The 15,771-nt window shown below is 45.6% G+C and overlaps 1 protein-coding gene across 1 annotated transcript in view; it reads left to right on the top strand.

The window, feature by feature from the left end:
• LOC138526458 (zinc finger protein 181-like) overlaps positions 1–15,771 on the top strand; it is a 354,082-nt gene that overhangs the window by 260,704 nt on the left and 77,607 nt on the right. The window contains exon 8 of the mRNA XM_069637236.1: positions 8,228–8,308. Coding sequence (XP_069493337.1) covers positions 8,228–8,292 — 65 coding nt within the window. The 3' untranslated portion in view covers positions 8,293–8,308. The remainder of the gene's footprint in view (positions 1–8,227; positions 8,309–15,771) is intronic.

Genomic DNA, 15,771 nt, shown 5'->3' with positions numbered 1-15,771 from the left:
AGCCATTACCTCCATAAGAAGGGTCAGTGAAATTCAGGCTCTGTCAGTGCAGGATCCTTTCTTTATTATCCACAAAGGCAAACTGGTTTTACGCACACACCCTAGGTTTTCACCTAAATTTATATCTAAATACCATGTAAACCAGTCCATCGAGCTTCCGGCTTTCTTCCAGAACCCGCAAAGCTCGGCTGAGGTGAAACTACACACCCTTGATGTGCGTAGGGCGGTCCTCTACTATGTAAATAAAACCAGACCGCTAAGAAAAACAGATCAACTGTTTGTCTCCGTAGCTACAGGCAGAGAGGGGGATCGCGTCTCTAAAGGCGCGATCTCGAAGTGGATTATCAACTGTATACAGCTGTGTTACTCTCTTTCTGGAAAAACTCTGCCTTTTACGCCAAGGGCCCATTCTACTAGAGGCATTGGTGCCACTCTGGCTTTCATTGCAAATGTTCCCCTCGACACCATTTGCAAAGCAGCTACTTGGAGCTCTATTCACACTTTTACTCAGCATTACTGCATTGACACTCATTCCAAGACAGATACACAAGTGGGACAAGCGGTTCTAAGACACCTGTTTGCTCATGACCCTTCTCACATCCCACCTCCTTCTTCGGGTACTGCTCGCTAATCTATGCACAGCATGTGATCTAAGCAGATTCCACAAGCCTCAGAAGGGATACATTACTCACCGTAATCGTATTTCTGATGCTTGTATCTGCTTAGATTCACATGCGACCCACCCTTCCTCCCCTCCGAGAGAAGGCGCATGATTGCTTGTAGTCTTACCTTTCTGTCTATCTGCTTGGATTATCTGTACTCACGCTACTCCACATGCTTCCTCATGTCAGAAAAAATACAATCTGAGGATCCCAGACGCGTGAGGGATCTTGGGTACAGTGGACGTCACACTAGGGATAGTATTACTGGCACGCCTGTGTCGACGCCCATTTTCGAGTTTCGAAAAACAAACTGTAATACTCCGCAGCTTCCACTAGATGTCGGCCTATGCACAGCATGTGAATCTAAGCAGATACAAGCATCAGAAATACGATTACGGTGAGTAATGTATCCCATATTAAAACAGCAATATAGGTCTTTTGAATTTCACTTGTAATAAATTGTTACATGGCATGAGAGGCCGTTAACAGAAGGGGTTCCATAGATCAAAAAAAACTTCTGTTCTCTGAATGAGTCTTTTGAAAAACATAGGCTGGGAGACAGTGTATGCTCTTTATTGGAGACTTTCTTGCTTTAGTCATTTAAAACTCATCCGTTTGCAGGCAGCACACAGTATTTTTGTTGGATAGGCCATCTAAGCTTAAAGTGAGCTCCCAACGAAGGGCAGCCCCAAAGTGAAAGGAATGTATGGGGTCACCCTTCGTACTCTACTCCTGGGAGCTGTTTTTGCAGTTGATTATACAGCATTATACGGTTTCTTGTAGCACAGCTCTTAGAGCAGCCGCTGTATGAATTTACACTGTATCTGACTGTAGTGCTAGCTTTACCTGTGTGAAAAAAAGTGTTTTTTAAAAATCTGTCATAAGTTTTCTTTTTTAAAAAAAAAAAGAGCAGTGGAAAGGAAATAGATAATTCAGCATGCTCATTAGTGGACAGTGTAAATGACAAAATACTATTGGTAGAGCAGATGGGAGCATGGTGCATATTTAATTGAGGATGCACCCAGTTGATGAGGGGTATATATCAGGTTCACACCTCAGTCCTCAATCCACTACGGTTAGACCAGGCAAACCCCCCAACCTTGTGTACCCTAATATTACATGGAAACACGGTGTCATGAACTGTCGGATGCGTCCCTTTTGGACTTCCTGGTCCTTGACACATCAGGGCTTACACTCTGCTGTACTTCCAACATGGCCGTTAAACACAGAACGCTGTCTACCAGCTTTCATGTCAGAAGTAGCACGTTCTATAAAGAAGCCATGCCCCCACGGCCCTGCGCGTCTCAATGCTACTGATCGCTGTGGCTAGACGTGTGCTCCGTAGTTCGCCTTTGCTGAACTCTGTAGTTCCTGGTTCCCGGACCTTTGCTTCCTCCTTCTATCTTCCCTTCCTCCTTATCCTGTCTTACATCCCGGATTCCGTGTACCCGCCTCTGAGTACACCTCCTTTGTTTCCTGAACTTCCTGGACTTCCTGGAGATTCCTGGCGATCCTAGACGTAGAATGCTGAACGCACGCTGGAACCCGAAGACGCCCGTACGGGGTTGTACAAAACCCGAACCGTACGCAAGAAGACTCCTTCCAAGAATTCCAGCAAACATCGAACTCGGGTGAGAAAGGGGGAAACCTGTGACAGATTGAGACACCACCTAACTGAAGTCAATACAGACATGGAGGCGGCCATCCAAGATCTTATGCGCGGCATGCAAGAACTAACGACCGAAGTACAAAACCTAAAAGCGGAGAATGCCGCATTAAAACAATTAGTCTTGTCCCGTGACTCCGCTACGAAAGAAAGCGTACTATTGGGCGGTATTGTTGACAAATACGATGGGTCTGCAAAAAACCTTTGTGGATTCCTTGACTCCTGTTTAGTCCACTTTACTTTTAAGCCCTATTATTTCTCTACTCCCAGGGCTAAGGTGGGCTTTATTATTTCGCACCTTTCCGGGAATGCATTAACCTGGGCCACACCTTCAGTTAATGCTGGAGATGCCCTCCTGCATGACTATGATGGATTCATTCAGGCTCTTAAGACCATGTTTGACCGCCCAGAACAGCTCTATAGTGCTCAGGAACATCTACTCGATTTCCAACAAGGCTCCCAGGACATGCTTACGTATGTAACGCGCTTTAAACAATTGACTAAAGAAGCGGATTGGTCCTCAGAAGCCTGCTTCACTCTTTTTCAAAGAGGGCTAAATGAAGACATCAAGGATGAACTAGCCAAAGTTCATTCCAAGCCCTTATGGATCTCGCTCTGCAGATAGACTTCCGCATCCAGGAAAGGAAGGCAGAGAAAAGGAAAACCAAGATGCCCTTACAGAAAATCCCTATAGAGACCTCCTCGAAGTCTAATTCTACTCCTGCCCTTAGTAACGTACCTGAACCCATGCAACTAGGGGCTTTCCGTGGACCCATATCCCCCCAAGAAAGGATGCGAAGGATCCACACGGGGTTATGTATGTATTGTGCCTCGGACAAACATCTAGTGAGAGAGTGTCCTTTAGCCCCTCCACGGCGTTCCAGAAACGCCAGCTACCGATCCTAGATGGAGCACAGTTTCGGGAGAGAGATGTTTGCTCCACATCTATTCCATCCTTGAACTCTCCTGGACAAAACAATCTGGTAATATTACAGGCCTTTCTATCGCCATCCAAGAAGGAAACCTACCCCATTTTGGCATTGGTGGATTGTGGAGCCATGAGGATATTCATAGATCAAGATTGGGTCTTTAAACACCATATTCCATATGAAACCCGAGATATTTTGCAACCCGTAGAAGCAATCTATGGAAGACCCCTTTCTTCAGGACCCATAACCCTTCAAACCAAGGAAATTGAGCTCTCAATAAACCACCATCGAGAGAAGATTAAGTTCGACATCATAAAGTCTGCCCATTACCTAATGGTTTTGGGTATGCCCTGGCTACAGAAACACAACCTATACATCAATTGGGCAGCAGGTTCCTTGTTCCTGGGTTCCGAACATTGCATGTCTCATTGCCTACTCCTGGATCCCACGCCAACACCTTCGGAAGGAACTTCGACAGACCACCAAGGCCCGCTCACAGTCTCTAATATTATCCAGGTTCCTAAAGTCTATCGGGAATACGCCGATGTATTCTCTTCTGCCATAGTTCAAGCCTTACCTCCCCATAGACCTGAAGATTGTGCTATTGATACTGAACCTTCAGCTGTGATTCCCTTTGGGAGGATGTTCATTTTATCCGAACCTGAGAAAAAGGCCCTGCGTGAATACTTGGATACTAACCTTGAAAATGGCACCATACAGCCATCCAAATCTCCAGCCGGAGCCTCACTGTATTTTGTTCCATAAAAGGATACTAATGAGCTCAGACCTTGTCTTGATTATCGTGGTCTAAATCAGTGCACCCTGAAAGATCGCTATCCATTGCCCTTGATCTCAGATATCCTGGAAGCAGTAAGAGGAGCTGTAATCTTCACTAAATTGGATCTCAGAGGTGCCTACCATCTGATCCGTATTAGAGAAGGAGACGAATGGAAAACCGCCTTTAGAACACCCTTCGGGCACTTTGAGTACTTGGTCATGCCCTTCGGACTTGCAAATGCCCCAGCGGTCTTCCAATGCTTCATGGATCAGGTGTTCTCAGATATGTTGTTCCTCTTCGTCATAGTGTATCTGGACGATATCTTAATATTCTCTAAGGACCATCTTAAGCATGAGGAGCATGTTAAGGCAGTGTTACAACGGTTACGTGAACACAAGCTCCTGGCTAAACCCAAGAAGTGTCTTTTCCATGTCTCTGCTGTTCACTATCTAGGATTTGTCCTTAGCCCAGAAGGTATTGGAATGGATCACTCCAAAGTAAAAGCCATACTATCCTGGCCTGTTCTGACTACCGTGAAACAAATCCAATCCTTCCTGGGGCTTGCTAACTTTTACCGGAAATTCATACCTTCCTTTTCCGAGATAGTGCAACCGATCATTGTCTTGTTGAAAAAAAGATACTCCCTTTCTTTGGACAACAGCCCAAGAAGAGGCATTCCAACGGTTAAAGACAGAGTTTACACAAGCTCCCATCGTGGCTCAACCTGACATCAATCAACCTTTCCTGGTGGAAACAGACGCTTCTAACTACGCCATTGGAGCAGTTCTAAAACAGGAATTCAAAGACAACCTGGAACATCCCATTGCTTATCTTTCATGGACCCTAACTCCCAGTGAAACCCATTATTCTGTTTTGGAAAAGGAACTGCTAGCCACCCGTCAAGCCTTCACAGAGTGGCGTTATCTACTTCTAGGAGCAAAACATCCTGCCCAGGTCTGCACGGACCATCGGAATCTGCAAGTTTTGCAGGCTCTGGCATGTAGAAATAGTCGTCAAGCCCGTTGGGCCTTCTTCTTTGCCCAGTATCAGTTCCAGATCCATCATGTCCCTGGAACACAGAATATAATAACTGACGCCTTATCCCGACGTCCCGACTACGAAACTCTTGAAGGTCGGTCCTTCCCCAAGATGTTTCCAAACACAATTTTTGTAGCCCAAGCAATCAGCCTCCTGGAAGATGTTCGGATTCAAACCCAGTCCTCTGACCTCTGGAAGGAATTTACAGGGAAGAATCGCTGGAGTCTAAAAACTAAGGACGGGTATCTGTTTAAGGATAACAGCCTGGTCATCCCCACACAGAAACTACAACAAAGGATCATAAATCTCTGCCACGATACCCTTCCCTCAGGAGATTGCGGCGTCACCAATACCCTCTGTCTGATACAGAGACAATTCTGGTGGCCAAGAATGAAGACGGATGTTCAGCTGTATATCCAAACCTGTACAGTGTGCAATCAAAATAAACATGTTATAAGAAGCCGGCGGGTCTCCTACTTCAACCTTCATTACCAACAAGACCTTGGGAAGTCATTGCTACAGATTTCATAGTAGAATTACCCCCTTCCAGGGGATACACGACCATCATGGTCACCATTGATTTGTTCACTCACATGGCCCATTTTACTCCTCTGTATAAACTACCATATTCATCAGAACTTACTGGAATCTTCCTGGAACACATATTCTGACTTCATGGACTCCCTTCCAAGATTATTTCAGACAGAGGGCCCCAATACATTTCTCAGTTTTGGAAACACCTATGCCGAATACTAGGGAATCCAACGTGCCCTCTCCTCTGGTTATCATCCACAGACCAATGGAGCTACGGAATGGGTGAACCAAACTCTAGAACACTATCTCTGTTGCTTCACTACTAAGGTACAGGACGATTGGTCACTCCTTATACCCCTGGCTGAATTCGCCTACAACAATTCGGACCACTCAGCTGTCAAGACCAGCCCTTTTTTCTGCAGCCAAGGATTCCATCCTTCAGTCCTACCTTCCATTCTTCCACATTCTACATCAGTACCCACACTCGACACCTGGATCGAAACTCTCATCAGTGTACACAGGGAAGCAAAGGAATACCTAGAAAGGGCCCGAAATCACACCAAGCAGTATGCGGATTCCAAAAGAAGACCAGGACCATCCTATGCAGTGGGTGATAAGGTTTGGCTATCCTCAAAACTACTGCCTCGCCATCTGCGACCTAATAAGCTGGCTCCCCGGTACTATGGCCCTTTTCCCATAAAGGAAATCATTAATCCAGTGGCCTTCCGGCTCAAACTACCAGACTCTTGGAAGAAGATCCATCCAGTGTTCCATACGTCTTTAATGAAGCCTTGCATCCAATCCTCCCGGACTGCCCCCAGGCCTAATCCTGTAATCTTCAATGACCAGCTGGAGTACAAAGTGTCCAGGATATGTGACTCCAGGTACAAACGTGGTCAGCTGCAATACCTGGTTGAGTGGAAAGGGTACCCTCCTAGTGAACGCACCTAGGAACAAATCTCAAATTTAAATGCTCCCAGATTACTCAGAAGGGATCATCTCATACACCTGGGGACAGGTCTTCGGAGGAGGCATGCTCTCATGTACTGTCGGATACGTCCCTTTTGGACTTCCTGGTCCTTGACACATCATGGTTTACACTTTGCTGTACTTCCAACATGGCCGTTAAACACAGAACGCTGTCTACCAGCTATCACGTCAGACGTAGCACATTCTATAAAGAAGCCACGCCCCTGTGGCCCCGCGCGTCTCAGCGCTACTGATCGCTGTGGCTAGACGTGTGCTCCATAGTTCGCCTTCGCTGAACTCTGTAGTTCCTGGTTCCCGGACCCTCGATTCCTCCTATCTTCCCTTCCTCCTTATCCTGTCTTACATTCCGGATTCCGTGTACCCGCCTCCGAGTACACCTCCTTTGTTTCCTGGAGATTCCTGGCGATCCTGGACATAGAACGCTGAACGCACACTGGAACCCGAAGACGCCCGTACGGGGTTGTACAAAACCCGAACCGTACGCAAGAAGACTCCTTCCAAGAATTCCAGCAAACATCGAAATCAGGTAAGAAAGGGGGAAACCTGTGACACACGGGCGCCTAATGGCTTTTGTACTTGAAAAGATGTCGGTCACATGCATCTACAGATCTAGTATTAAATGAAGCGTTTACTGAAAGCATTCACTGGTGTCCCCACTGTACATGCAGTGCTCTACGCTGCTCACAAACTGCACACAGCACAGCAGCAAAGTGCATGCACACTGCACATCTATTAAAAGGAAGGAAGGCTCAATTCTTATTTAATTACTGTTACTTCGTTTGCAACAGTACGGAATCGGTAAACCGTTGCAAACAAAGTAACATTAATTAAATAAGAATGCCTTTGATCACTGTATTTATGCCGGTATACCGTTTCATGCCTACTCACACTCCCTTCTATTCTAAGGTGCAGTGATACTTTACAAGACCGAGTTCAAAGACAATTTGAATGGCAGACATCAGGAGTGATTATGGATGATGGGCTAATTGGGTGGGGAGGCATGGTCAAGCCAATCCTGCAAGCACTTGGGGTACCAGCCTGCGTGCTGCTAGCGAGTGGAATATTCCAGAAGGGTACAATCATGCCAACCAATTGTATAGAGATATGTATTAAGGAGCCCTGTAGATTGTGAGCCAATGAAACGTCATGTTTTTGATGACAACAAGGATGACTTGCACTAGGGGTGGGCATAGTTGTATACCTGATTAGAGAGATCCAATCACAATCCTAGCCCCCATAGAAAGTATATGTAGATGTTCCCCCATAGACCAACCACAATCCCAGTTAGGTTTTCTTACTTTGCCACGTAGTATGATGTAAATGATGATGAGTTTTTGCTATAAATGGTGTTTTTTCATGCAACACTTTGAGACTTGAGCGAACATCCATTGATGTCCGTTGTACTCCCTGTTTTAGATAACTGCAAATAAAACAGTTACGTTTTGCCAACTTCCTGAGTCTGTCTTGTTATGGACCAGTAGGTTTCCAGTTCATGGTCGGACACCCTGCGCCATCTAGCCGGAAGATCGCAAGGTTTCCTGTCGAGAGCAGGCGATGTAGAAAACTTGCAAGAAGATCGATATAGGTGGGATGGGTCCCTCTTTGACGAAATCCCTCCTGGTTTCCACAGGCACTGAGCGGACGGAAGGTGGCGGTGCTCGGTTAAGAGGAGGGGAGATGATACCAAAGGCCTAAAGCTGAAGAGCAAATGGTGAGTAGATTGAAGGGAATGGCAAAATCAGGAAATGGGATTGTGATAGCATAAAAAAGTAACTGGGGGTTGTCTAGTATAAATGAAGAGTGTTCTAGCATAAATGAAGAGCGTTATAGTATGTAACAAGGAGCGTTTTAAACAAGGAGCGTTTATAGAGCCCAGTTTCCTACCTCAAGGCAGATTTAGAAGGAGTCATTTCAAAACTCCAAGTGGGTTATAATAGTCGTCACACAAACAGGTTTATGATGGGGAATGACTCAAACTCCAATTGGAGTATTTTAGGGGCTAGGAGAAAAGGACCACCATGGTGTATATGTGAAAGGTCGACTAGTTTGTCTGTTTGTGTATTTTGTAATTAAAAAGAAGTATCAAAGAGCGACAAGAATAAGTTGTGTAAAGTTGAAGGAGAGATAAAAAGTTTACTTATTTTAGGACATTGTCGGCGCCGACTGAAAATATAAGTTCAGATAATAGAGAAATAGAGGCTTTGAGCTGAGAAGGTGGAGCGCGCTCATATTTGTTGTTTTTCGGAAACATATCTGTGTAAACAGTGGTAGTATTGACAGTCAGTTGAGACTCAATATTGATATATTACTCCACGTATGCTTCTGTGTAAAACGCTGCCAAAACATGCGCCTAAGCTCAAACAGTATGGTGCAGAATGGGTAAAGGGCACAGCAGATGAAACGTTCATGCCATGGCCACAAGGGGGATCGCTGTCAAAGGCGATATTGCAACACATGACCACAAATGTGTACGCTGTGTACAAAGGGAAGAAATTGGAAAAGATGTTAGAGCTCTGGAAAATGTACCAGGAGGAGCGGGAGGATCTGCCTCCTGAGGATTGGATGCTCAATCAGTTTAAGGAGGAAGGTGTTGAGCCTTCTGCTCCCCTTACCTCACTTGAAGTAAAAAGCGTTGATATAGAAAGTACAGGATTGTACCCATTGAAGGAACTAAAAACAGCGACAGGGTATAGTAACCCGATATAATGCCTGCTTATAGCAATGATGATAGTCCAGAAGAGGCTAGAAGAAAGGAGGAGATCTTTATGGTCTTACAGGCCAAGGAGGAGAAAAGCGAATGATCGAATGTAACAACAGATATAGAACAAGAGATTAAAAATGAAAAGGATAAAGCTGATGAGGTAACACTTGTACAAAACAAATAGATGGGTGGACAGATATTGCTTAAGCTTGATGGGAAAAGTATTGAGGAAGTCAGGCAAAGAGAAAATCAAGATGAACAGGATAGGAAAAACAGGCAACGAGAAAAGCGACTGAAAGAGGATGAACAAAAAAGAAAGAGTAGGCAGAGAGGAGAACAGATGTATCAGGAAGAACAACAAAAGAAAGAGGAAAGGGCAGAGGAGCAAAGGAAATATGATAACAGGCAGAGAGCAATTGAAGTATGAGACAGACAAGACAGAGAGAGAAGAGGAGGGAGTGCAGAAATTGAGGGATAAAAGGATAAAGAGATGAAAGGAAGAAGAGCGTAAAGCAAATGAAAGAAGGGAAGAGAAAAGACAAGAAGAGGAAAGAGTTAGGTGGGAAGGAAGAAAGCGAAGAGAATTAGACAAAGAAATGCAGCGAAAAAGGAGACCGAGCGCGATATTGATCATATTCAGAAAGAGTTGATGGACATGAGTCCAGTGATATGATGGAGTGATATAGAGGAGTTCCTAACGTCGCAGAGAGCAACGTCGGGGCCATCTAAAGTTAAGTTAGATGAGAACTTCGAGATAGGGAGCATCGCAGATAGGATCGATAAAGCCTATCAGGATATGAGAACAAAAGGTGAACCGGGAAGCAGAGGAAAAGAAGAACAATCTATAATCACCCAATCACGAGGCAAAGAAGGAAGCTCATTTAGTCTTGAGCATAAAGCCTTGTCTTGAGACAGGCTGACTTTAGATAAATGTGAAAGAGAAGAGAGTCATACTAGTTGGGGACTAGATATGTCAGATGAAGGAGAGAAACCTTCAATGGAGAGGAGGGAAGAAGTGCATGCAGTCCCGTGGGATGTCTGCAGACAGATAAGGAAGTACAATGGTCTGCTCTAGAGAAGCCTAAAGATAGAAACCCAGATCCTATAGCATATCCAGAGCTACCTAAAGGACGATCGCATAGCGAGAAGGGAGAGTCACCACTATATGCGAGCAGGCGGAGGTCATTGCCGAGTTGAAGGCGATCAGGAACCCTTGTTTACACTATGAATAGACAGGCAATGGGAGCAGGATGTGGATTTGGGTTCACACAGTTCCCTTTATTGAAGAAAGGGGGGGCCAGACCACAGTATATCCCATGGCCACAAATTGATAACGATAATTTAAGATGTAAACTTCCTAATTTAAAAGCGGGTGTGGGAAAATTGATGTATGAACTTGAAAAAATGACAGGGGAAAATACTTTAGCAATAAGGGACATTAAAGGTCTCCTAGCAGCCATTCTTGGGGAAAGGGTTGATGACATTTGGAGGAGAGCAGGATATTCAAGTGTCACAGCATGATGGGGTGCCATTTAATAATTGTAGAGCAGATGTCTGGAGAGCGCATAGGGTACAGTATCCTGATACATCATATATGGGTGCAATAATGGCATGTAAGATGAGAGATAACAAGCTGCTTGCTTATATTCAAAGAATTCAGGAACGGTGGACTCTAGAAATGCAGGAGCTATGGGGAAAGACAGTGGCAGTATTTATACCACATTTTATGTCAGGGATTACAAAGGCACCATAAGAAATTAGTGGGAATGGAAGCGAAGCCATGGGCAGAAATACAGTTGACCATATAGTGCATCACTGTCAGCTGTTGCAAGAGAAAAATATTAAAAAGAAAGATGCTAGAAAACTTGACGAAGCCAAGTTAGTTCAGAAGAAATTGTCAAAGTATGCCATAGAAGGGGCAGTATTGACAAGCAGAGAAGGATTGGGAATTCAGCAAGCAGTGGGCACATTGCAGATGAATAATCAGCACCAAATGGATCAAGAAGGGAATGGGGTTCTGCCACAGGGCAGAGGAATGGGCTACAGAGGAAGGGATGGTTTTCAGAATAACCAAGACAGGTTTCAAAATATGCAGAATGATGATCAGAACATGCAAGGAGGTTTTAACCAAGGGGGACAAATTAGAAGGGTTGCTCCTATATGGTGGACATGTGGAATGACAGGGCACATAGTGCAAACATGCGGACGCCAAGGGTATGTACAGAATGAGCAGTTATCTCACAAGCCAGGAACGGGTTTGTCCAAGATCAGATAGCGTATCAAGCATAGGCGCCGCAAATGCAACAGGCTTTGCAACCACAGCAAGCATCATTGAATCAGTTGCAAGGGAGGTCACAACACACACCCATGCATACCCAGCAGAATGCAAACACGGGACAGTTATTAACACCTAGAGTAAGGGGAGCCACTGTGGTGGGAGGAAGTGCTTTCACAGGTAAAGGGATAAGCATGTATCCATAATAGGACAGCTCACAGGGCGACTTGATGTGTTCAGTACTATCTGTGACACCAGACCCCCCAAGAGGAACTGAGGGTTGATGTAACATTAGGAGGCACATCTTTTTCTCTTTTAGTAGACACTCATTCATGTATACAAGAGGGCAAATATCCAATGTCGGTAAATGCCATGAATGCGCAAGGATTCCCTGGAGCTATAAGTAGAGTTCCTAGTGTGACATGTCTGTTCCATTATTGTACTCAAGGCAGACACCAGTCAACATTCTGTTGACTGCTAATTTAATGATTTAATGACAAAACTTAACATGACTATTTTGTTTACTGATGACAGCATAGTGTGTTCTGCTCCTCCAGGGATACATTATATGGATGTGGGGAAATGTATATTGGTGTTTACAGGGCAAAGGTCTCTGCGAGGCAAGCCATTGGAACCAGAAGTTTTTCTTTAGAGTATACATTTTCCTGACATGGCTACCCGGTTTAGTGGGAACAATTATGAAAATACCTGATGAGTTTTTGTCCAGACCACACATACCTATGGACAGAGAGTGGGAACAGATTATTCCCCTAGAGTTAGATGCAGCCATAGTGGGAGGCAATGGCCATGCTCGATGGAACCGATGATGAGGGCAGCCATGGAGAACAGGGATTGCCATTGAGGAATGGTATAGGTTGAACAACGTCACTGATGAGTATATGTTTAGAGATGATCAAGTGATATTTGAGATGAGTATTACATATTGGATCAGAATAGAGAAAAGAGAAATTCCACAGCGAATGGGGATAGTATGCCAGCATTCAGCATTTTTTTTATGAGGTCTTGGAGAAAGTGCCAAGCACTTTATGGCCTACATGCCCCTGTTATGTAGGACTATTGGTGGGGGTAGGAGAAGTTAAGATTAAGCTGAAACCAAGAGCAATTTTACCTCGAGCTAGACAGTACCCCATGTCTCAGCGGATGAAGGTATTTTTAAGGCTATTTCAGCCCTGATGGAACAAGGTATTTTAGTGATGTCAAAGTCACCTTGTAATACAGTGGTGCAAGTATAACGAACAAAGCAGGCACAAAGTGAACCATGAGGACTTCCAGGTATAGACAGCTTTGATTAAATCAGGAAAGACTCCAGCCAGCGTGTTGGCAATGCGCGGCAATTACTGTTATTGAACAATGATTTTAAACGCTTTTTTTTTTCTCCAAATTCACGATTTTTGCAGAAAATTCTTCTTTAAGCCCCTGGAGTTACAGCAGGTAACCACAGTGCACCTACCTAAAGGGGGGGACCAGAAGTAGCCTGGCAGGTCCACAGATGATAAGGAAAGATGGTAAGGTCAGATGTTGCAGGACCTCGTGCTCTGTGATACCGAAGAAGGATGATTCTATCAGAGGCAGTGGGGCCTCGGTGAGAGGGCCGGCTAAAGCCTGCTGGTCCCCAGTTCAATGAGAAGAGGCATCTCTCCTTCCCCGAGAAGCTCACTGTCTCCAGAGCTCTGGTTCTCTCTAGGCTGGACTATTGCAACAGCCTCTTTCTAAATCTGCCTGCTTCTACTCTCCGCCCTCTGCAACTCATCCAGAACAGGACTGCAAGACTTGTCCTTGGCCTCAAGCCCACGGATCGTATCTCTCCAGGACTGAAATCTCTGCACTGGCTCCCAGTGGCTGCAAGGGTTAAGTTCAAAACCCTCTGCATTGTCCACAAGGTTTTCTGGGGCCTGGGGCCTCAATACCTTCAACTCTCTCTCCCTAAATATCTTCCTTCTCAAGCTCTTCGCTCATCTGCCTCAAAGTCCCTCAGGGTCAGTCACTTCTCCAAGCAACGAGTTGGTGGTAGATCTCTTTCTTCGGCTGGGGCCTCCCTCTGGAACAGCCTCCCTGCCTTCCTGAAACTTGAGGATAATCATCTCTGGTTCCGGAAGCACCTCAAAACCTTTCTCTTTGCTTCTGCCTTTTCTCCTCCTCTCCCCTGTTGACTTCCTGGCTTTAACTGAAAGTGCACTGGTTACCTGGCCCACCTCTGATCTCGGGCCCAGGTCCCCTCCCCCGCCAGTCGCACACCTGCACTGCCTTCCTGTCAACCCCCACACTTGGGGACTGTTTCTGTATCCCTACAGTCCCACTACCAGCACTTGACACCTAATGTCTGCACTTGTCCTTGCACTTGCCACCAGCTGACCGTTCTTTACTTATTGTTTATTTATTCTTTGATCCCATATACAACACTCCCCCCCCCCTTCCCATGCACTTGCGTGATCTGAATGACACCTGGCCTAGTAGGATTGTTGTAAATCTTCCCTCTGTTCCCCCTCCCCTGCCTAGTCACGCCTTCAAACACTTGTGTATAGGTGCGCTATAAATGCCATATCATATCACGGGAACCAATCACAGTGAAGGGGAGAAGAAGGCACCTCTGCCTTGAGAACAACAAGAACAGGGCGGCCATCTTCAAAGTGCCACAAGTATAACAAACAAAGCACGCACAAAGTGAACCATGAGTACTTCCAGGCAAAGACAGCTTAGATTAAATCAGGAAAGACTCCAGCCAGTGTGTTGCCAATACGCAGCAATTACTGTTATTGAGCAATGATTTTAAAGGCTTTTTTTTCCAAATTTACGATTTTTGCAGAAAATTCTTTAAGCCCCTGGAGGGGAGAGCAGGTCGCAACAGTGCACCTACCTCATGGGGCTTGGGGGTCAGTACCAGCCATGCGCAGCCACAGATTGGGGAAGATGGCAAGTTGAGATGTTGCAGGACCTCGTGCTCCGTGATACCGAAGAAGGATGATGATGATTCTATCAAAAGCAGTGGGGCCTACGTGAGGGTGCCAGCTAAAGCCTGCCGATCGCCAGTTGGATGAGAATTGGCACACAGGAACCAATCACAGTGAAGTGGAGAAGAAGACAGCTCTAACATACTGCCTTGAGAACAACAAGAACAGGGCACCTATCTTCAGTGCTGCAAGTATAATGAACAAAGGAGGCACAAAGTGTACCACGAGGACTTCCAGGCAAAGACAGTATAGTTTAAATCAGGGAAGACTCAAGCCAGTGTGTTGGCAATGTGCGGCCATTACTGTTATTGAACAATGTTTTTAAACGCTTCTTTTTTCCAAATGTATGATTTTTGCAGAAAAGTATTCTTTAAGTCCTTGGGGATACAGCAGGTCGCCACAATTGAACAACCTCAAGGGGGTGCAGGGGGCAGCAGCAGCCTGGCACAGCCACAGATAGGGAACAAGGCAAGTTGAGATGTTGCAGGACCTCGTGCTCTGTGATACTGAAGAAGGTTGATTCTATCAAAGGCAGTGGGGCCTTGGTGAGGGTGCCGGCTAAAGCCTGCCGGTCCCCAATTGGATGAGAATTGGCACACAGGAACCAATCACAGTGAAGTGGAGAAGAAGACAGCTCTAACATACTGCCTTGAGAACAACAAGAACAGGGTGGCCGTCTTCAACGTGCCACAAGTATAACAAACAAATCAGGCACAACAGGCACAAAGTGAACCATAAGGACTTCCAGGCAAAGACCGGTTACATTAAATCAGGAAAGACTCCAGCCAGCACGTTGGCAATGCGCTGCAATTACTGTTAGTTAACAATGATTATAAACTCTTTTTTCCAAATGTTACAATTTTTTCCGAAAATTCTTTAAGACCCTGGAGGTACAGCATGTTGCCACAGTGTACATATCTCAAGGGGGTCGAGGCCGGCAGCAGCCCGGCACGTCCACAGATAAGGGAAGATAGTAAGGTCAGATGTTGCCGGACCTCGTGCTCCGTGATACCAAAGAAGGATGATTCTATCAAAGGCAGTGGGGCCTTACTGAGGGGGGTGGCTAAAGCCTGCCGGTCCCCATTTGGATGAGAAGAGGCACACATGCTGCCTTGAGCACAACAAGAACAGGGTAGCCATCTTCAAAGTGCCGCAAGCATAACAAACAAAGCAGGTGTCTCACTGTTGCTGGTCGAAACCTCGGATTCTGATAGGGCAGTTGGGAGTTC

Source organism: Ambystoma mexicanum, chromosome 7p, assembly GCF_040938575.1.
Source record: "Ambystoma mexicanum isolate Mex_15411 chromosome 7p, UKY_AmexF1_1, whole genome shotgun sequence".
NCBI classification, from domain to species: domain Eukaryota; kingdom Metazoa; phylum Chordata; class Amphibia; order Caudata; family Ambystomatidae; genus Ambystoma; species Ambystoma mexicanum.
The sequence above is the reverse complement of the archived record's forward strand: the minus strand, read 5'-3'. Positions and strand labels throughout refer to the sequence as shown.